This window comes from Lissotriton helveticus, chromosome 2_1 (genome assembly GCF_964261635.1).
Source record: "Lissotriton helveticus chromosome 2_1, aLisHel1.1, whole genome shotgun sequence".
Lineage (NCBI taxonomy): Eukaryota > Metazoa > Chordata > Amphibia > Caudata > Salamandridae > Lissotriton > Lissotriton helveticus.
In genome coordinates this window covers 225220693-225242432 of record NC_136059.1, presented here as the reverse complement: position 1 = coordinate 225242432, position 21740 = coordinate 225220693, and the positions used below count along the sequence as shown (strand labels likewise).

At 43.8% G+C, this 21740-nt stretch overlaps 1 protein-coding gene across 2 annotated transcripts in view; it reads right to left on the bottom strand.

The window, feature by feature from the left end:
• The window catches only part of PIK3C3 (phosphatidylinositol 3-kinase catalytic subunit type 3), an 875540-nt gene that overhangs the window by 646456 nt on the left and 207344 nt on the right, over window positions 1–21740 (bottom strand). For both annotated transcript variants that reach the window (XM_078674734.1, XM_078674732.1), the window contains 2 exons: window positions 17495–17581; window positions 7412–7507 (listed from right to left, as the gene is read on the bottom strand). In XM_078674734.1, the coding sequence (XP_078530860.1) occupies window positions 7412–7507; window positions 17495–17581 (183 nt within the window). The remainder of the gene's footprint in view (window positions 1–7411; window positions 7508–17494; window positions 17582–21740) is intronic.

Here is a 21740-nt window from a genome sequence, read left to right as displayed (position 1 = left end):
TTAGTTACAAACTGTCGTAATGAATTCTTCGACAGTAGATCTATCACGTAACAAAACCTCTCATTTTGATTACCCTGCTAAGAACATTTTTGAAGCAGGCACTCGTGACCAGAAAAAAATACCAAAGCACTGAATATGAATACTTCATGCATTTATAACACCGGTGCACCTTGTAATTGTTTAAAACTTTTACTTTAAGAAAACACACTTCATAAATGGAGACGAGTGGGATTGTGTGGGGTATCTGTAACTTCCACATCAGCAAACCACAACTCACACACCACTTGCAATGTTCTTTACCTCACCCATAATAGAATAGGGTCAATTTCAATTCAATTCTCGCCTTATTTCGGGCACAAATGTGGCCATAAGAGATCAAAACCAGCAGCAGGTAATTCCGCACGACTACAAGAATTGTTAACGTAGCGAAAACAGTAAATTACACACTAGATGCTGTCTTGTGTAGCAGGATGGTACAAATAAAGTGCAGAGAAAAGTGCCATGTTTGCAAAATTGTCTCAATAAAATGCATAGAGCTTCCATAATAAAATAAGACCTTCCATTTCACACACAGAGCATGGTCTTAATTCGGTTATACAACTTAATCATAACAAAAAGTAAAAAAAAAAACACTTCTAAAAACCTCATACCTACATTAAAATACAAAAGCCACCAAAATGATGCTGATTGCAGGGATTCTTAACCAGTTAAAAATAACACACATAAAGGTACATCTGGCAGGTTTTATAATCTAATGCCAATATATACAGCTTTAAAAGTTCATGATTTTGTTCCAAAGTAAGGCAGGCACCTTTTAAAAAAGAAGTAACAGCCAGCACAACAGCATGATCTGGTAATAACTTTAAATGTCGGAAAGCGGCCAGAAACTGCGGAATGCCCCTATTTTTCAAAAGTGGTAATAAGTACCTTTGGCGTACAAAAATTTTTTTTTACAAAATAATACCAGAGGCTTCAACGTTTGCAGGGAGCAGCAATCACAAGGCCATACCTGAATCGAATCAGGATCACACTGACCAGAAGGAAACAATAAGTGGACGTAAGAAGCCCACACAGAATTTCATTAGGAGTGATCTTTCCCAAAGATGTCTAACAACGGAGAGATAGGGCTCAGGGCCTGGTACAGTTTTTAAGAGCAAAGAGATTTAGTGGTAGATGCAATTACAAATGTTATAAATCATCTTGTAGATGAGATAACAGATCACATTAACTTAATCACTTTCAAAGAGATATGTACTATCATGTATCAGGTTGATTATGCTTGTTCAATGACAGAGAAGGGGGTGAAAAGGAGGGTACTGTAGCGCTCACTCGGGATTGTCACGAAGGATTTATCGCACAAAAGTATTAGATACGCTGCACACGATGGATGAATGTTCACCCAACATTCATAAGTGAGGACCCCTACAGAAGATTCCCAATATGGCAATATACATTCATCTGGCACACTTAGCACACTTAATTTATAACAGTTATAATGATGTAGTCGTCAAACGTAATTGCTCCAATATTGTTCTTAGCAAGATATTGTGTTTCCAAAGCGTAGCCAACACGTGTTTTGTCACGACTTCATCAGGGCTTTTTATCTATTCAGTTGTCAATATGGGTAATGCCTCATTGAGGTAATATCATTCACCCCACCACTAGAGCTGAATTTATAGATGATCAGTGGAGGTAATGGTTATAAAATAAAGTGTCCGCGCTGTGAATTTATCCCGATTCAAGGTATGAGTGTTCAAGTATGCAGGCGCTTCGATTAAGCCCAAATCCGGGTTCAGATGCTCCATCCATCACCACCCCCTTTTGTACCGCTTTGGCCGCCATAAGTGTGGCAGGGTATGCTCAGACGTGAGTCCCTTGCTCACTTTGCCACTGGATTCAAGCAAGCCGGGCTGAAGACGGCTGTAATGCCAGAAACCGGTCCTCGGAAGCTTGTTTCCGGTCCAGGGAAGGCATGGCTTGGCAGTTCGGGCTGGACTGTTCCCATGAGGCACAGGGTCAGATTGATTTGCATATAGCCATGTCTGAACTGAGGTGGCAGAGTAGGCTAAAGAACGGTGATGGATCAAACCCAGATCTTTTGACTGGGTGTGAGTGTTTGATTGGTTCAGATGCTCCATCCGTCACCACCCCCTTATGTACCGCTTTGGCCGCCATAAGTGTGGCAGGGTATGCTCAGACGTGAGTCCCTTGCTCACTTTGCCACTGGATTCAAGCAAGCCGGGCTGAAGACGGCTGTAATGCCAGAAACTGGTCTTCGGAAGCTTGTTTCCGGTCTAGGGAAGGCATGGCTTGGCAGTTCGGGCTGGACTGCTCCCATGAGGCACAGGGTCAGACTGATTTGCATATAGCCATGTCTGAACTGGGGTGGCAGATTGGGCTAAAGAACGGTGATGGATCAAACCCAGATCTTTTGACTGGGTGTGAGTGGTTGATTGGTTCAGATGCTCCATCCATCACCACCCCCTTTTGTACCGCTTTGGCTGCCATAAGTGTGGCAGGGTATGCTCAGACATGAGTCCCTTGCTCACTTTGCCACTGGATTCATGCAAGCCGGGCTAAAGACGGCTGTAATGCCAGAAACTGGTCCTCGGAAGCTTGTTTCCGGTCCAGGGAAGGCATGGCTCGGCAGTTCGGGCTGGACTGTTCCCATGAGGCACAGGGTCAGACTGATTTGCATATAGCCATGTCTGAACTGGGGTGGCAGAGTGGGCTAAAGAACGGTGATGGATCAAACCCAGATCTTTTGACTGGGTTTGAGTGTTTGATTGGTTCAGATGCTCCATCCATCACCACCCCCTTTTGTACGAAACCCGGGTGGTGCCTGGAGCTTGGAGGGGAACGTCCGCTGCGACACGCCACATGGTTTAAAACTAGCCGTTTTTTTGGGAGACATCCCTGTCACACCAGGATAAAGGATTTATTCTCAAAAATAGTAGACAAAACGTTAAAAAAAAAGACAGTCAAAAAGTAACTGAGGGGTAGCTGTTCATGGATCTTTGCTATCTGGCGCGGAAAGGAAAGAACTAATGTCAGCACACTGTGGTGCCATATATAAAGGTACAGAGTACGTCATTTACGGCATGGACAACGCAGAGCTGAATGATGCCTACCGGCAGGTAAGGGTACAGCTCAAAATCTTCAGCATCCAGTTTGACACATGGGATAATTCTAAAGTAATGAATCTGCAGCTAGAAGCCTCTATCAGCTCTGCTGGATCCGGAGTCCAGTTTAGTGTATTCTGGCACTTTTTGGCCAGGCATAGAGGAGCAAGTCCTGTGCCCCTCCCACTGGGTGGGCTAGCAGCTCTCTCAGTTAGACGGCTCGAGCCCCACGGTCAATAATGGTGTCATAATAGCAATAGTTGACAGTCATCAAGGTCTAACCTATTCCCCAAATTGAGTGCTGACAGCATATTGAACTTGTACTGGGTGAAAAAAATCAGGGGTGGAGGTCCAGAATGGGTCTTAAGCCTATGTCTATCTTATAGACCAAGAAGTAAAGGGACTCAAATCCCATGCCCCTTTCCTCCAAAGGTATCACCTCGATGGTCCCTTTGTTCAGGAGGGCAAGAGTGTCAACCACCAACATAAAGATAAGTGATGAATAACACATCTTGGTAGAATGAGAAAGTCCAGAGCAGATGATAGGAGAGTAAGCATTGGCCAGTGCGGATATGTGTTTGACCTAGAGGTCTGCCTTGATGGTCTCCCAGTCAGCAGAGGAAAGGTAGATCTTCTCCCTGCCGAAGCCGGTGGCAGTGAGATGGAAGGGAGTAAAACATGATCTTAGACTGCAGATCCAGCGGACGATGGGAGGGACTGGAGGTGCTGGGGTTGTTAATGACAATGTCTTCTAGATCCACTCATGTCCCAAAAAGAGTGATATTTCTACTGAGGTGTGTGAAACATTTGAGAAAGCTGCCACTGGCAAAAATGCTGTGTCCTGGAGAAGTCCCCAAAATTCTATTTTGTTGCTGGTACTGTTTTGGAAGAGATGTCAGGTTCAGAGATCACACAATTGCAGCTCTCTTTCTCACCAAATAGTTGTTCATAATTGAAGGGCATGTGCACTTAAGTCACTTGGACGTGTCCCGGGAAGTCTGTGGAATGCACCCAGGTGTGGGGGAGCAGGCTAACGATCATGGCATTGACTGAGCCAAGTGCAAGTAGAATCCAAGCCACTCTTTACGATTTATTTGGAGCCATCTTACCAAATCAGAAAATGGCTTTTTTTGTGTGTTTAGGAAAATCAATAGCAGTAATTTTTGACAGCTTCCATAGGGCGTGAATATAGTGGCCAAGAAGGCGTACGGCATTTGCAAATCAAATAGCTAAACTGTCAGAGGCAGAGACGTTTCAGTCCATAGAGTCAAGCCTCTTAGACTCTCAAGTCTGGAGGGGCCAAAGGAAAGGAATTAAGGTTAATTTTAGTGAAAAGAATTGAACCACCATGCTCTCCAACGAAAGAGGCGATGACAGAAACATATGATCCAAGGTTGTAATTCTTTGTCACTATGCAGTTGTCTGTGGAGTGCAGGGCCCAGGTAAGGTTTCCCCTAGACAGCCAAAACAGGCTCAAAAAGCTCTTTGGTAAAAGGCAGCAGTAGCTCACACACCATAAAAGATGGCTTCAAAATGTCAGTAAAAATGCTGAATTTTGCCTCAGTAGTGAGAAAGGATAATTCCAAAGCCTCTGCAACTTTCTGTACAAACGAGGTGAACAAACTAACTTGCTCTGAAAGAAGCCCAGAGGTTTACGTGGTGTTCACTACTGCAGACATATTGAGAACACTAGCACTTCTTTAAGTTCAGGAAAAGGCTAGCATCAAAATTGTACGCGTAGAGGAGGCTATCGGACTCCAATTCATAAACCTTTGAGCAGCCATGGTCGTTGAGCACTGGACTCCAATCCAATATTAGCTACATCTGTGCAAATCTGTGGGCCCTTCGAAGGTGTTCAGCTAGTGATTAATGCTGCCATCTTAGAGGCTGGATCCAAGACTGGTACTGGAAACAGCACGTGAGGTGTGAAACGCTGGAAGGCATTTGCTTCTTCGAAAGTGGCACCAAAGCAGAAGCCTCTGGATTTGTAGTCAGGGGAAATAAGGGTCTGAACTTCAGGAATCATCAAACTGACAGGAACAGGCCCATCCTTCGGTAATCATCCACAAGGTAGTCTGGCCATTCTAAATATGTCCTTCAGAGCCTGAAAAGCTTTCACCTTTGTGCGGTTGGCAGATGGAATCGGGAACCCTAGCTTCACTTTTCTTTTATTATAGGAACCACCTCCCACAAGAGAAGATTCTTGTTGGGGAACAGTGTCTAGTCTCTGAACTGTCCCATAAGAGGGATCATTACCTCAAGGAAAGAAAAAAACCTCTCCTTCCTATTCCTGTCACGAGGCTTACCTGAAGGGGACTAGAATAATTTTACGGTGACCCTACACCACTTGGCCAAAAATAACTTGGCACCTAGTTCTCTGATGGCCTTTTGATGCCTCAAGGAGCAAGAGTCACTGGCTGTTGGATTGTAGCCAAAGCCAAGATATCACATGCAGATATCATGCTGTTCCAACAAAGACATCTTTTTACAGCATCTACAACAGGCTTTAGAACCTGAGACCTTATGAGACATTTGACCCAGTCACTGCTGAAAGCAGATGCATTTCCATATTGACGCAGCTCCAGACCTGTGTAGATGAGGCGCAGAAAACCAGCAGTGAATACTAATCACTGGAACCGTCAAATCATGGGTGGCTGAAGCCACATGGCGCCCTTTGGTGGCGCTGGAGAAAAAAAAGTTTACACAGCACTGGATCTCTAAGGCTATTCTTAAGGTATAGAATCTAAAGAAAGCTATTTGCCAGACAAAGAGGTAGGAAGGGGTGGCAAATGTCTCAGGGGTCCCCCTTGATAAAGGGACACTATAATATTTATTTAGTGTATTTTGATATCGCGCACAGTTACCCCAACGGGGTGTCCCGGCACTCCTGTGTGATCACATGCTGACTAAGGTGTTATTGAGTAGGGAAATGATCAAGAAAACAAATGGGTTTTTAGGGCTCCCCGGAGAGGCAGTTCGTCCTGAATCAACCGAATAGCATTTGGTAGTTTGTTCCAGAGGGCCGAGGTCAGTACTTGGAAAGTTTTCCCGCCAGAGCGAGTTTTCCTAAATCTGGGAACCGTAAGGAGGTTTTTTGAGGAGGAACGGAGAGTCCTAATGTTGTTATAGGGGGTCAAACAAGTAGATAGGTAAGCAGAGCCCTTGCCTCTCAAAGCACGGTGAGCTAGTACCAAGGCCTTAAATTCTGCCCTTTTATGTATCGGCAGCCAATGAAGTCTGCGACGATGGGGTGAAATGTGCTCACGCAGGGGGATGCCATCAACCAATCGGACTGCAGCATTCTGGACTGTCTGGAGGCGATGACAGAGCCCCACAGACAGGCCATTATACAAGCCGTTTGCGTAGTCCATGTGCGAAGTAATCAGCGCCTGGACTACAGTCTTCCTGGTATTGCTTGGCAGGAAGTGGATAAACTTTTTTACCATTCTGATCTTGGCGAAGCATGCAGCGGAGACTGTGTGGACTTGATAGTGGAATGTGAGGTTGGAATCCCATCTAACCCCTAGGTTTTTCACAGAGTCTATAGGCAGAGGGGAAAACTCAAATCAAGGGGCCACCAGATGTTGGGGTCCAAAGGAGACGGCTGATGGAAGAAAAGTACCTCAGTTTTTCCTGCATTTAGCCTTAAAAAATTGTTGTCCATCCACTGGGCTATTATGCGGAGGCAATTTTTTAGGGGATCAAAAGTAGTGGGGGTGATACTATTGAATGAAAACAAAAGTTGGATATCATCGGCGTAAGAGGTGGCCTTTATTCCTGTTTGGGCGATGATATCAAAAAGGGGTGAAAAATAAACATTAAATAGAAGTGGGCTCAGCGAGGAGCCTTGAGGGAAAGCGGCTCACTCACCCACTCCTTAAAACTAAGGTCAAGAAAGAATTTGTCATGATTAATTTGTCCTGATCCTGCTGACACTAAGAACCAATGTGGTTAAGCACATACCCCGCGTACTGTAAAATACGGATGGGAGCCGGGGAAACTGGCTGTTGAAATTGAGTATTATACCGGAGGAAATTTAGTTTGACTGGAGAGCAGGACCTGCTTGAGAAAACATTTCACACAAATTATCACATTCAAGATTTTCAGCAGCAGCAACAAATTTACAAATTATCAATACAAAAATCCTCGTTGTATTTCAAATTTGATAAAAAATTGTATTTCTGATTACGGCACATATGAAAACAATAATTTTATCAACTGAAAAGCTGTTTACAGGCAGAGAATCAAATAAACGCATTACACAAACTTGAAATTCACAAGTTACCCACCTTCTCATAGTATACAATCGCATATTCTTTACTATCACTTGTTACGCAGGGAAATTCAACCATCAAGTACATGAAATTGGAACTTCGTTTCTCACTCTAAAAGGAGACAAAATGGATTAGTTACTGTATGAAATCCATCAATTAAAAACAATCCCCTCACGACCAAGATCCACTTAAGCCCATGAACAAAACAAACAGTGGAAGAAAATAAAGTCCAACCATGGTATCTCTGTATTAGAGGTATCTCTGCATTTAGTGGGTGTAGCGTATTGTGGGACTTCGCGGACTTTGAAGAGTAAGCATGAAATGCGATGGGAGGTGTTAAGGTGTGGTTAATGTGAAGCATGATGAAATTGGTGTTGCGACTTTGGAGCATACAGATACATTACGCCACCTGGGAGCTGTAGTTAAACACTTCTTTATTCCCCAGCTTGCACTCACATACTGAACATTATCTCAGACTCAACATTAACCACACCCTAACACCTCTGCACATATACGTAGTTCCTGTTCAGAGTCTGTCTCAGAACCACGAGCGTCCTAATGCGTATAACACCAACATGCTACACTGGGCAGGGCATGAGTGTATGCTGAGGAATAAAGAAGTGTTTGACTGCAGCTCCTGTGGGGAGTATTTTTTATACGCATGCTTCAGGACTGGGGAAGACGCTACATTAGGCAGTCCGACTGTTAGATTCAAATAGTCTAGTTTATCTGCATGGTCACTGCAACCTCTATCTATTCAACCGGGAGAATCGAAATTACTCTTTTTAACTTACTGTGAATATGAAGTGCGCTTAAACACAGATATCATGGCGCTTAAAGACGCAAAACTGACCAGGAAAATTGACCACTAGAGGATAGGTGGGTTCAAGAGCCTATTAGAAAGTAAGGTGATGCATGGTCTAAGTTGTGGTTAAAATGAGATTTCTAGAACTTGGCCCCAAATATCTGAAGACACAATGATAAATAAGGCTGTAGCTATGCTTGTAATGTTGGATTAAATTAGATGAGCACTGAGTGTCTGCAGAGTGGAATGCTTTGTGAGCAAGACAAACACATTTGAAATACATTCTTTGCTCTAAGGGTAACCCATGAAGCTTATCCTGTGCTTCAAAAACATATTTATTTATACAATGCATTTTGTACGCTTTATTTTTTAACCAAACGTTTTGTAGTGAGGCTTGTAATTCGCATACTCAGTAGTCATGTTTTGAAGACACAGCCAGAAACAACTGCAGAAGGCATTTTTTGGGGCGGTAAGCCGGGCCCAAAAAAGCAAATGTAACGTGATTGCTGAACAACACAAAGTATTGAAGTCAAGACACAATGATAAATTGGTATCTATAGTGATTCCCACATTTTTTCCTTTTGTTCTGGAGATTTTGAGGATCCTAGGCTGAAGGACAACAATCTTTTTCACAAAAACAATTAGACCTGTTTTATTTGCTTTCAAATTAAAAAAAATAGAAGTCATCTAAAAGAAAGTGGATTATTAATTTTGAAAAGTGGTACACTTACCAACTTAATAACACACACCGTGGTTGGGTCTCAACATAAGTCTCAGTGACTATATGCTCAACCCCTGGTCGATATGGCACAAGCTGCAGGCTATTCCCCAGAGGAAGCTTGGTACGTTTAAGTGGTTCCAACAATTTTAAAGGTCACACAAATAATACAATATTATTGATAAATTTGATTAACCAAAAAGACTAAAAATTGACACCAAGCTGGTCGTGCCAGTCAAAGATTTTACCTTCTGACACAGTCTACTTTTTAGATGTCAGATTCCTCAAGAGGGCAAGGATCAAGGCTGAAGCCAGTGCGGCGGGTTCCTCAAAGTCATCATCGAACAGCCACTAATGCCATTGGTTTTGGCGCAAAAGCAAAGAGCTGGACAAAGCTCAATGTTTAAGCAACCTTCATCGATTTGCTGCTGGGATATACTTTTGCCTTATCCTGGTCCAACGTTTTACCTTCAGAAAGTTCTTGGTTCTCAAAATTCTGAAGCCGGTCAACACTGAAAGCAGTAGCCATGCAGGGCTCCATGAGATCTGATAGCTTTACAGTGAGGGCTAGATGACCTGTTTTCATTGCAGCAAAAAGCTCTGAGCAGAGCAAACCTGGTTTGCTTGCCTGCCTCGGATACAACCTACGTTGGCAAACCGCAGCATTCAGTCAAAATGCTCTGGAGGTGGAAAAATTACTAACTCCCAGTTTTCCCCAACTGCTGGAAAAGTTCTTTAGGGTCACTCCTGCAATCATCAGATCTTCAGCACAGGCTTCACGGCCCCAAGTCTCTTTCTAGTCGTGGCTCCTGCAAGGTTGAGTCCTCTGTGTTCAGTTGCACCGTTTAGGAGACAGGAATCCTGCTCCTTTTTATGTCACAGGAACAGGCAAACAAAAGGCCAGCCACCTGACCCTTGCAGAAGATGTCCCTAAATACCAGAAAGTTTTAAGGGTCCTTCAGTCCTCTTTCTTCCAACAGAATCTCCTTTTTCAGAAGTAATCCTTCCAGGTCCTTGGATGTTCATGGCAAGTGGTGGTCGGGTGCCAGTCATATCCTGCGTACCACTCAGGGACTGGAGATTTCCCCCACCAAGTCCGTCTACTTTCTCATGCTATGTCGAACTCCTATGCCCTACTTCCAAAAACACTAACCCTTTTTTCCGTCAGAAAGTGCTCTGCTCTCCCTAAATCAGTCACCGATTTAGATGAGGTCTTCTCTCTATGTCAGGGCCAAGAACTGATTTTCTCCATACTACGACTGGAGCCAAAGTCTCAAGACGGTTCTCACAATGAATGGGAGCAGATCCGGTCAGCCCCATTAGGAAGTTACAAGTAAAAAGAGGTCACGTGTCCTTTATTTTGCCACCCGTTTCTCCCTCCCTTAGAGATGGATAATCCCTGTTAGTAAGCCAGTTACTCGAGCTGAACCTAGGCTGCAGTGCTATGGAAAGGAAGGTTTTTAACTCAACACAGGAATGTATATTAGGCCTCAGAAGGTGAGGTGCGGGGACTAAACTTAATCCAAGCCAGTTGTGTATCAGGCAGCACAAAGTACATGTTTATAAAGCTAATTTTCTACAAAAGTTATCAAAATCTACTTTAACCAAGAAATGAGTCTGGGAAAACCAAGTGGGAAAAACTTTCGATCATACTGATAGCAATTTTCCAGGCTAAGGTCTAAAATAGTGGTTTTAATTATGCAAAGGCCTGTTTATGGATAATCTAGTTTGACCTACACACTAAAAACAGCTTTGGGATAGTAAATCACTGTGAGGACACACGATTTCCATTTCCACTTTTATATATTGTACACCCAGCCCTGCAAGTTTACAAGGCACACTTTAATACTGACTTATTAATAGGTAAAACAGTTTTTCCCTCCATGGCATAGGCATTTTTTCTTTCTTTTCTCCAATACATTTAAACTGCAACCCAGCCATAGCACACTGGTGCTCCTGGCAGCTAAATATTGTTTTTAGATGTAGGAGTGGTACACTTACACACTGCAGTCCTACTATAATATTTAATTTCCACACCACTGGTGCAATTTCTGCGGCAACTTACAATGGCCTCATTGGAGCGTTAAATAGTTGCATGAAATCAATTTTACCGTACCCATTTGAGCACAAACATACACACTCATGGTGGCACTGAACAGAAGTCATAGTACCAGTAAAATAACATTAACATCAGGTCGACAAAAAAATCAAAAAGATCTGGGTTGAACACTCAGAAAAACAGGCTTTTCTATATCATTCAACACTAGATAGATGTCGTTCAAAAAGACACGAAGCTAAGGTAAGGGTGATTTTAAGTGTTGACCTAGGCGAATCATGACCTGAGTATTATCAGTGAATGAGTAGGGATTGCAGCCATAAGACTGAATTAAGGCTGTCAGTGAACATATATGTTAAAAAGTAGTGGGGAAAAAGGATGAACCCAGCCGGTCTCCCGAAGTTAAAATGGGAATCCTCAGAAAAAAGTTAGATCCTGTTACCCTTTGAGTCCTACAATGAAGAAAGGCGATGAACCTCTCAAGGACTGTACTACTGATGCCTACTTCGTTAAGACTAATAATAAGGAGCTTGTGATCAACAGCATCATAAGAGAGATCCAAAAGATCATCGCTGCAGAGTATCCTTTGCATAATGTAGAGCTCAGTTCCTCCGCGCCGTAAGTAATGGCCTGTCCAACACACTGCAAATATTTCTGAGATTGTGATGGTTCTGTCAATTATATGATTGACTCGGCAGGAGGACCTGACTTGGTCTCAGCATTTTCCTGGCACTTTTCTATTGTGTTCGAACACCACTCTATACTTTATTTAAGGATACCTGGGTAATGACTTCTAGGACGCAGTCAAAATTCTCTTTAAGAATTTGACAGATCGGTAAATGAGGAGTAGCTGAATGCTAAGAAATAATGCATAACACCTGAAGATTTTAATTGAAAACAAGAACAATTCCACCTCTTGAAACAGTGTATTCTTTATAACAAATAATATAACTTATTACTAAAGTAACTGCAAGGCCGGAGAAGGATTAGGGTAGCCACGTTTCAGTTAGAGCAACAAAATGTCAGCATTTCTCGGATATCAATTCCTGAGCCGATGGTTTACTAGGGCCCTGCAATTAATTAAGGTAGCAGAGCAGCAGCCTCTATTTAAGCAATGAACCACGAGAGGCGCTTTTAAGCTAGAGCTCTTAACACAAGGGTTCCTCTGCTTCAGAGCAACCTGATTATATATAGGATACTGGATTACAAATGCCTCTCACCTTAGGAAAACCTCTCTAGCGGGCTTCTAAGAAGTGCTCTCATCAGGCCCACTGGTCTGACTTCAGGCAGCGTTTCTCGGCAATATTTAAGTCTTGGCGTGCCTTTGACGAGTCAAGTGCCCTTGGGTGCACAAAGGACACCGCTATATACCTGCCTGAGGTCAGGCAGGTATATAGCGGTGTCCTTTGTGCACATGACCTCTGATATGAAGAAATAGTACATAAACCCTGAAACAAGGACTGCTGGGAGTTGTACTTTAGTTTCACAGGTGTGGAGATGTGAGGTCCTGAGCGAGTCTGCGTCGCGCTGCATCGATGCCGATGAAGACACCGATGAGGAGCTTCGAGGTGCTGCACTGGGCTGCATCAAGCTCCATTGGTTCCGGAGAAGCTGCCGATCAAGTGCTGCGTGGTGTCCCGATGTGTGGTCCTGCGCTGTACTGGATCGGTTCTCATGAAGCTGCAGATGAGGAGCGGCAAGGTGCCGTGATAAGCGGTCTTGCCATCACTCTGCATTGGTTCCAATGAACTCTTCAGTTTCGCAGGGAGGAGTACTTAGACTCGAGCCAAGGGTCCAGGAACTGGGAGGAACCTCAGGACTGATGCCAGTACAGGCTTGGATGTCAGAGAATGGCCACAATACACGATTGGGAAACATCTGACCCACTTTAACAAGACCTTCAGACATCCCATGTGCAGCAAACTTGATCCTGGCACATGTTGGGGACGAAGGAATAGCCTGGCAGGCAGGTCCAGCTGTAGGTCCAGTTGCAAAAGGTCAGCAGGGCAGATGCAGGGAGGCCTTAGAATTTTGCTGTGTCCCTGTAGTTCACACAGGAGGTCCGCCAACTAACCCTTGGAGTCGTTCTGGTTCACCTGGGATGAAGGCTAGCAGGTCCAGTCTATCTTCTCAGATAGCAAGGCAGTCCTTCAAGGAGCAGGGCAGTCCTTCTGTAACTTTCAAATATCCAAGAATGTTCTGATGAGTGGCTCTGGAGGTCCAATGTTTATACCAGGGAGGAACTCACAGCCCTACCCCCACATCTCATTCAGGAAAGTGCTTCCTTTCCCCTGCCAAGGTTCCAAACTGGCCTGGTGTCAGATTCCTTTGTGCGTGCAGGAGGCAAAGCCTTTTGAGGGGTAAGTGGGGCTGCGTGCAGCACCTCCGCGGACATCTTGCCAGGATGGTCCATCCTATACACACCTAAGCCTTGTTTGTGTTACTATCTGGAGACAATACACAAACTCCAACAGCAGAGACATTCACAGTCATGTGACTCAGGACACTAACAGAAGGCACAAATAGTTGGGACAAGAAAAGTATAACTTTTTTAAATTGGCATTTTCGGTATGGGAACATAAAATCCGACTTCCCCATTAAAGAGGATTGTAAATTATAATTCATTTAAGCGTAAACAATATATATCTCTTCCTGCTCCCAATCTAAAGTTAGCACTTATTAAATGTAATGAGGTAACCCAGTGTTAGTCAATAGTAGTGAAAGGACTTACAATTTACGACTTTAGGAGTTTGTCACTGCCAGGACATGCAAAACGTACACACACGTCCTACTTTTCAAATACAATGCACCCTGCTCTATCAGCCTGTAGACTCTACCTTAGAGGTGACCTTATAAGTATTAAAAAGAAAGGTATAGGCCTGGCAAAAGGTTTATGTTTTTAGGTGGAAATTAAAGTTTAAAACTGCACTACAGGCTGTATTGGCAAGCCTGAGACATGATTTAAAAGGCTATTTTAGTGGATGGAACAATGAGTGCTGCAGGCCCACTAGTAGCATTTAAATTCTCGGCCCTAGGTACATGTAGTGCCATTTACTAGGGACTTACACGCAAATTAAATGTGCCAATTAGGTGTAGGCCAATGTTACCATGTTTGAAGGTGAGAGCTCAATCACTTTAGCACTGGTTAGCAGTGGTAAAGTGCACAGAGTCCTAAAGCCAACAAAAACTGATTAAGAAAATTAGGAGGCGTGAAGGCAAAAGGTTTGAGGGAATACCACACCATGGTTGTCAGGTCTAACGTTTTCCAGCATGTTGTGTTTTTGCCATTTTTTATGTAACAGAATACCCAATGTGTAGTGCGCAGTGTGAAGAGAGTGCCTCTATGTAGCTGCTTGAGTTCAGGTTGTGAGTGGGCCGTGATTCACAGCTGTGGAGTTCAGGTCAAATGTAGTAGGAATTTCTCAAAGTGCTTATCTGTTGGTCATAAAGGAGTTCAGAACACATGCTCGTTTAATCCTTAGCGTCTCTGCAGAGAGCAATGAGCAGTGCTCAGGTGTGTCAGCTGTAATTATGATTATAGGTGAAAGCCTGTAAAGGAGATATACAGCTGTGAAAAATTGACAGAGCTAGTTACAGAAAATGGAGTGCTTACAGGTGAGTGTGTGCATTGTGAGTAGAGGTCATGAAGTGAACGAGATGCAAGGAAGTACGTTTTTGGGAGGGTGCAGAAGAGGAAAGAGATGAGGTGTGAGATACACACATTGAGTGTTTCAGAAAGATACGGGGAGAAAAAGAGTGGAAATGTCTAAGAGACTGCCCGAGAGCGTGGTGTGAATAGAAGAATGAGAGTGATTGAGAAACTCCCAAGACCAGTTCGCCTTCCACAGACCATTGTTATATTTTATTCACAGTCTGCTTAAAATGTTTATATGGTTGCCCATTGCAGGTGGTTTAGAGATACTGCTGGGAATTGGCCATACCCTCAACATCACCAGGAGATGTCTGTTGGAGTAATTGGCATATCCCTGTAAACGTAAGTTCAGAGCGCCCTGCTATCAGTGAGTGCATTGAGGGGATTTTACCAGGTTAAATTTAGGCCCACAAAACTCGTCAAAAGTCCATCATCTTCAGATATTTGAGAAAAACGGTTCTGGGCATCTCAAATTAATCTTGGATGTCAGAGAAGGACAACAATACACGATTGTGAAACATCTGACCCACTTTAACAAGACCTTCAGACATCCCATGTGCAGCAAACTTGATTCTGGCACATGTTGGGGACGAAGGAATATCCTGCAAAGGTATAAAACAGCAATATCTTATGATATTACAGACCTATACCAGGCCCGCCATATATCTGCAGTTCTGACTGTAAGATCTTTCATGTAACAGTTTGAAAACCTGGGGGCACTACATTTAAAAACAAACACTAACTAAATCACTACCAAGACACTAATGGGTGGTGCCTCACCATCAGAGGTGGTTCTGTTTATGGTTACGATGACTTACCCATGACTAGTCAAAAATATAAGCAAAATCAGGCAAATACCAACCCCTTCTTACATGCAAGATTTACAAAGATTTGATATTCATTCGAGCCCCCTTGTAACTCCCAAATAGAACTTTAGGTTTCCAAGTCCAATCCATACAAAGAAAGAGTTTGGGTCTGTTAACGAGCAGAAGTTAAGGCTGCTCTGAATAGCTTATGTAGAAGCAAAGAATACTAACATTCAAATACAATGACTATCTTAACAGTGTAATTTTTTTACTATTGTTTCATAATTTAATTAAACCACCTACCCCACTTTAGCCACCTGACCCCTATAAAGGCATACCTAGCCATGTGAGGGTCACTCATACCTATATCATAATTTTCAATTATTTGAGTTTTATGAATATTTAGATGCTATCCCAAAGCAATTGAAATTGAATGGCCTCATTTCAGATATCTAACATTGTAGACTTAACATCTTCAGTCTGGACTGCAACGTCACTGGTATATGCTGTAAGTTTACTTCTAAAACAGTTTAACGCTGCTAGAAATGATGGATGTGGGCTCAGACGGCCTCAAAGTCAAAGCAGAAGTCATCAGAGTCGAAGTAGAATCCACTAAAATTGTTAAAATTTAAGTGGAAGCAATGGTCAGTGCAGCGGAACCCGTGGAACTTAGTATATGTCCCCGATATTAGTTTACACTACCTCTCAAAAGTTTCAAGCAAGAGAACTGCGGGTGAGGAATAATGTCTTATTTTTTTAACGAAATCATATCAAAGAAGGAAAAAAATAGACAGAGAAACATCTCACATGTACTTGCAACATCACTTCCAATGGGAGACATTTTCCAGATCTAGTCTGGCACTTGGCAAAAGGTCCATTCAAGAAGTCGGCAGGCCCTAATATCCATTAGAAGCAGTATTTGAACTAAACACAGTACGTATTTTTACTATTTGTACCATTTTTATTTTAAGGACTGAAAAAATATTCTTGAAATTGTTAAAATCCAATCATTTAACATAATCTATGTGCTGTGATAAATCTCATGCAAAGGGAACAATTGATGGAAGGAATGCTGAACAATTAAACATTCACCTCCAGTCACAAGTATCTGGGTTTAATCCATCAATCTTTTGCTCAACATGCCACCCCAGTTTGGAGCAAGCCATATGCAAATCAGTCTTGACCCTGTTATTTATGGGAACAGTCCAGCCCGAACTGCCAAGCCAGGTCTTCCCTTGACCGGAAACAAGCATCCTGGGACCGATTTCGGGGCATCACCCTTCATCAGCCCAGCTAGCTTGAATCCAGTGGTGAAGTGAGCACGGGACCCACGTCTGGGCATACCCATCCCACCTAGGATCAAAGAACGGTGGATTTAGGCCCAGATCTATGTACTGGGGTGAATTTATGACATTGCTCTGCATTCTGCCCATCAATTTTTCTTTTTGCATGTGATAAATCTCATATCATTTGCACCAGTCTAGCACTCTAGACTCTTTGCAGTTTAGTACCTAGTTCAGTAGACCTTTGTAGTTTAGTACTCAGTCAAGTTGAATGGCCGTAAAGCACATTGTACAACAAATGTCTTCCACACTGACCTTTGAAGTACTACACTCAGAAGCTCCTCCTTGTTTGAAGCAATTTTTACAATTATGAGTTCTAGTAATGTAAAAAGGTCTAGGCAAACCAGTTGAAGAGTATATGCCAGAGGTAAAGCATATACATTGTTTATTATGAAAACAGAAGCATTTAAGGTATTGAGAGAGCAATGTGAATGCACAATATACATTGTTGGCGTATGCAAGACATTTTCTAAATAGCACTTTTGTTGTAACACTGAAAATGTCTTGAATGAGAAATTCAATAAAAAAATATGCCCGTAGGGTGATTATTTTTTGTATTAATTGGCTCTATTTTAGCTTCAGAGGACATCGGAGACACAGTGTCCACGGTCCAAGACTTCCACTTCCTATATCCAATAAAACAGAAGCCTTCTTGGAACTGAAAAACTTCAAAGTTCCCCAGCCCCTGACCAGGATCAGAAGATGAAGAATGACCCACCTCGTTGATCATTTCGATTTCTCTAAAGGTCAGTCTGTCCAACCAGTCCACTTTCTCCATGTGACCTTGTCGATGGGCTTTTGTGAGCTGCAATACAAACGAACAAGGTTAGTGTTTAAAACTTTGAAGACTAGAATCTGCCATGCTGTCACAAATCATAAAATGCAGGAACTACCAAATTACCTAGATAAATTATGGTTTAAAAAGATAATGCAAACCACAGAGTAATCAGTTTCTACAGTTTTGGCAAGATCATCTTTTAGAAACAAACCTGAGTATACATACCTCAAGTAGAAACGACTGTATTATATGAATAATCACCCTCATGTGGTATCTAGATGAGTGCAAGACACATATAACGGTTCCTTATTCAACCTGTAGGCATAATTACATTCTGAGTCATACTCTTGTGTTTAAACGAGCTCTATGGGTAATTTGCAATCAATTCAACACACCCAGGGGCCCTCAGGATTGAAGCAGAATTAATTCCCCAACTTAATTTATTTATTTATGGGATTTTTAATGCGCAGCTAATACCCTAGGGTGTCTAGGCGCAGTAAGATACTTTAGGATACAGTGATCAGCACACAAACTTATTGATTGAAGAGCCAAGTCTTCAAGGCCTTACGGAAGCAAATAAGAGTTGGGGCGGTTTTGATATGTGAGGGGAGTGAATTCCACAATCTGGGAGTTGCTACCAGGAATCGTCTGTCACCCCAGGTGGTAGTTCTTGTTCGGGGAACAGATAGTAGACAACTAGCTGCTGATCTTAAGTTCCTTATAGGGGTATACACCTGAAATGCCTCATTTAGATACTTCGGGCCAGTATGATGAATGGCCTTATAGGCAATGCATAAGGCTTTAAATTTGATCCTGCTCTCCACTCTTAGCCAATGAAGATGGCGTATAGCTGCCGAGATGGACTGGCGCCTAGGAATGTTGAGAAGGATTCTAGCTGCCATATTTTGAACAGATTGGAGCTTGTTCAGAATGTATTTATGAGTGTTGGAAAAAGAGGGCATTTCCGTAATCAATCTTGGAAAACACTAAGATGGTGATTAGTGTTTTTCCAGCTGATGCTGGTAGGTACGGTAGCAGTTTCTTTATCTTTTTCAACATAAAGAAGGCAGCTGAGACAACCTTGTTTACATGATGTTTAAAAGATAGGTGTTTATCAAAGATCACTCCAAGATTCCTGACCTTTGCGACTGGGACCGGGGGAGGACCCATCTGGGTAGGCCACCACGTCGGGGACCATTCTGGAGAGATGTTACCAAAGGTCATAACCTCCCCAACTTAAAAAGCGCCACAGGGCGTGTTTGCACACGTCACCTCAGGCCCGCCCCCTCCCTTTACCAGTGTGCAAACGCACCCCGTGGCACGTTTTAAGTTGGGGTATTAAGCCCCCTTGAATCCTTAGGGTCCCTGGGGTCCAACTAGCCCACCAGCTACCTCCAGTAATCGCCACCGAGTTGCATTGCAGAAAGATGTAAAAAGTGGCGTGGCCTGGCCACCTCACTGTAACACAGCGCACTGGCGCTTACTGGAGGTACCTGGTGGGCTAGTTGACCCCCAGGGACCCTCAGGACTGAAGAGGAATTAATTCCCCAACTTAAAACGCACCACAGGCCCAGCCCCCTCCTTTCGCCACTGTGCAATGAGCCCCGTGGCGCATTTTAAGTTGGGGGATTAAGTTTCCTTGAATCCTGAGGGTCGTTGGGGTCCAACTAGCCCACCAGGTACCTCCAGTAAGCGCCACAGAGCTGTGTTGCAGAGAGGTGCAAAAAGGGGCGTGGCCTCTGAAAACCTCACCTGGCGCATACTGGAGGTACCTGGTGGGCTAGTTGGCCCCCAGGGACCCTCAGTATTCAAGGGGAATTAAGTCCCCAACTTACAACGTGCCAGGGGGCGCATTTGCTGAGTGCTGCCTGGAGGGGGCGGAGCCTATCCGAAACATAGCAATTTTTTTTATTTTTAAGAAGGGGGCTGTGTGGCCCCCCTCCTCTTTCCTTTTTTTGGGCCCTGGGGACCCCAACCCCAGAACCTTGCCCTTTTTTTTTTATGTAAATGGGCGTGGCCCCCCTCCTGAGGCCAATTTCGGCCCCGAGGACCCCATCTCCCGGGGCATGGCCATAATTATTTTTAAAACTATTGTTATTTAAATCTAGGTAGGGGGCTGCGTGGCCCCCCTCCTGAGGCCTCTATTATTAGCCCCAGGGACCCCATCCCTCAGGGCTGTGCCTCTATTATTTATTTACTATTATGTTTTGATGGAGGGGGGCCGTGTGGCCCCCCTCCTAGGCCACTTCTGGCCCCTGGACCCCAACCCCACTGGGCCTGGCTTCTTCGTTGGGGACCTTGGGGGGGGGGCCCCAATGCCCCCGCGGTACCTGCCGGCTTCCCGCGTCCTGCGGGAGCCGGCATTGCTTTTCCACATGCATGTCAGCAGCTCCCCGTGTGGAAAAGCAATGTGGTTTGATTTTTGAAAGCGAGAGCAGGTTTCCTGCTCTCGCTTTCAAAACCCAAACCACAGTTTGTTCCCGCCCTGCCATAGCAAACAGCAGTGTCCCAGGGATCGGCACCCCGGGACACTACAGTAGCCGGCCCTGGGGGGTGGCGGTCCCCAGGTCCATCAAGGGCTCCAGGAGGCCCCCCTCCCAACGTTTGCACAGCCCCGGGGAGGTGGCGGTCCCCGTGGCGTGTGGGGGGGCTCGAGCACCCCCCCGCACTCCCCCACACAGGTGTATTTTCTTTCTTTAAAGCCTGTGTGGGGTGGCGGTCCCCGGGGCAGGGGGGAGGGCATGTGCCCGTCGCAAAATAATCAATAAAAGTCCCAGGGCTTGGGGGGGCCTTGGAGGTCCCACCCATTGAAAATGAAGCCCCGGGGAGGTGGCGGTCCCCGGGGCAGTGTGAGGGGGATTGGAGCTCCCCACACATTCTTTTCACTGGCCCCGATACCTGGCGCACCCGGGGCTTCAATACAATGAAGCGCGGGAGTCCACGCTTCGTTTTTTTAATTTTCTCGGCCGGATTCGCGCACCCAGCGCGAATTTGGCCAATTCTTTTTTTTTAAATGCTTTTTTGGGCCCTGGGGGTCCTTGAACGACAACCTATGCAGGTCTAGGGGGTCAGGGTGTTTCTACCCTGCCCCCTTTTCTTGTTTTTCGTGTTTCTTTTTCTCTTTTCTTGTGATTCGGTTCTACCGAGTCACAAGATGGCTGCCAACACTTACTTGTTTGGAGTGTTGACAGCCAATTAGACTAAAGCTCGTGGTCGGGAGGGTGCGCGGATCCACCGCGCCTCTATATATCGAAACTTTTATTCTTTAATTTTATCAGCAACTACTGAACGGATTTACACCATTTAAAAAAAGGGCGCTTTCTGAAGCAAGCACTACCATTTTGCCAAATTGGGGGTAATTCCGTTCAGCAGTTCCAGCTGTAGCCGTGTCTAAAGTTTCCTATGGGAAATTCATTTTTTGACTTTTTTTTTAATTTCTCAGGAACTACTGAACGGTTTTACACCATTTAACAATATATATATATATATTTCTGTTTGCTTGCATATACTAAGCCGATATAATTTATGTCTGCAGACACATACGGTTTAAAATAAATAGCCAGGTAAGTGGACTAATATAGCAATGAGTCGGTTAAATACCGCTATGAATTTAGAGATCGGGTAGCACAATGAAGTTTATGTGTTTTTAGTCCCCTCTTTTTTCATTTAAAATGAATTATTATAATGTATTTCATGATAACAAATTATGAACCATTGTCTTGTAAGAAAGCACATGAAGAATAATGTGTTTTAAAATATATGTACACCACTTTAAAATGGCGGACAAATATGTATTTACAACAGGAGGAGGAGATTGCCGTGAAACTAGTTTAATCCTTTTTCTATGTTTACTGTGGAAATGAAAGAATGTATTTAGGCACGGTGTGTTATACTGCATAGTATTGCGTGATCAAGACACCACGGTGTCGAAATGCGTAGCAGTGTTGCGTTAATAAAAAAAAAAAAAAACATTTGGATTAATTTGGACTTAGCCTCCGAGTGTGCAATTCTTATATGCAAGCAAACAGAAGTTAATTTTGCCAGCGTTGGGCTCTGGCCGGCGTTGCACCAACCGACGACGGGACTTATCCCAAGAAGGAGCCTGCGAATTGGTGGACATATATATATAATATATATATATATAATATATATATATATATATATATATATATATATATATATATAT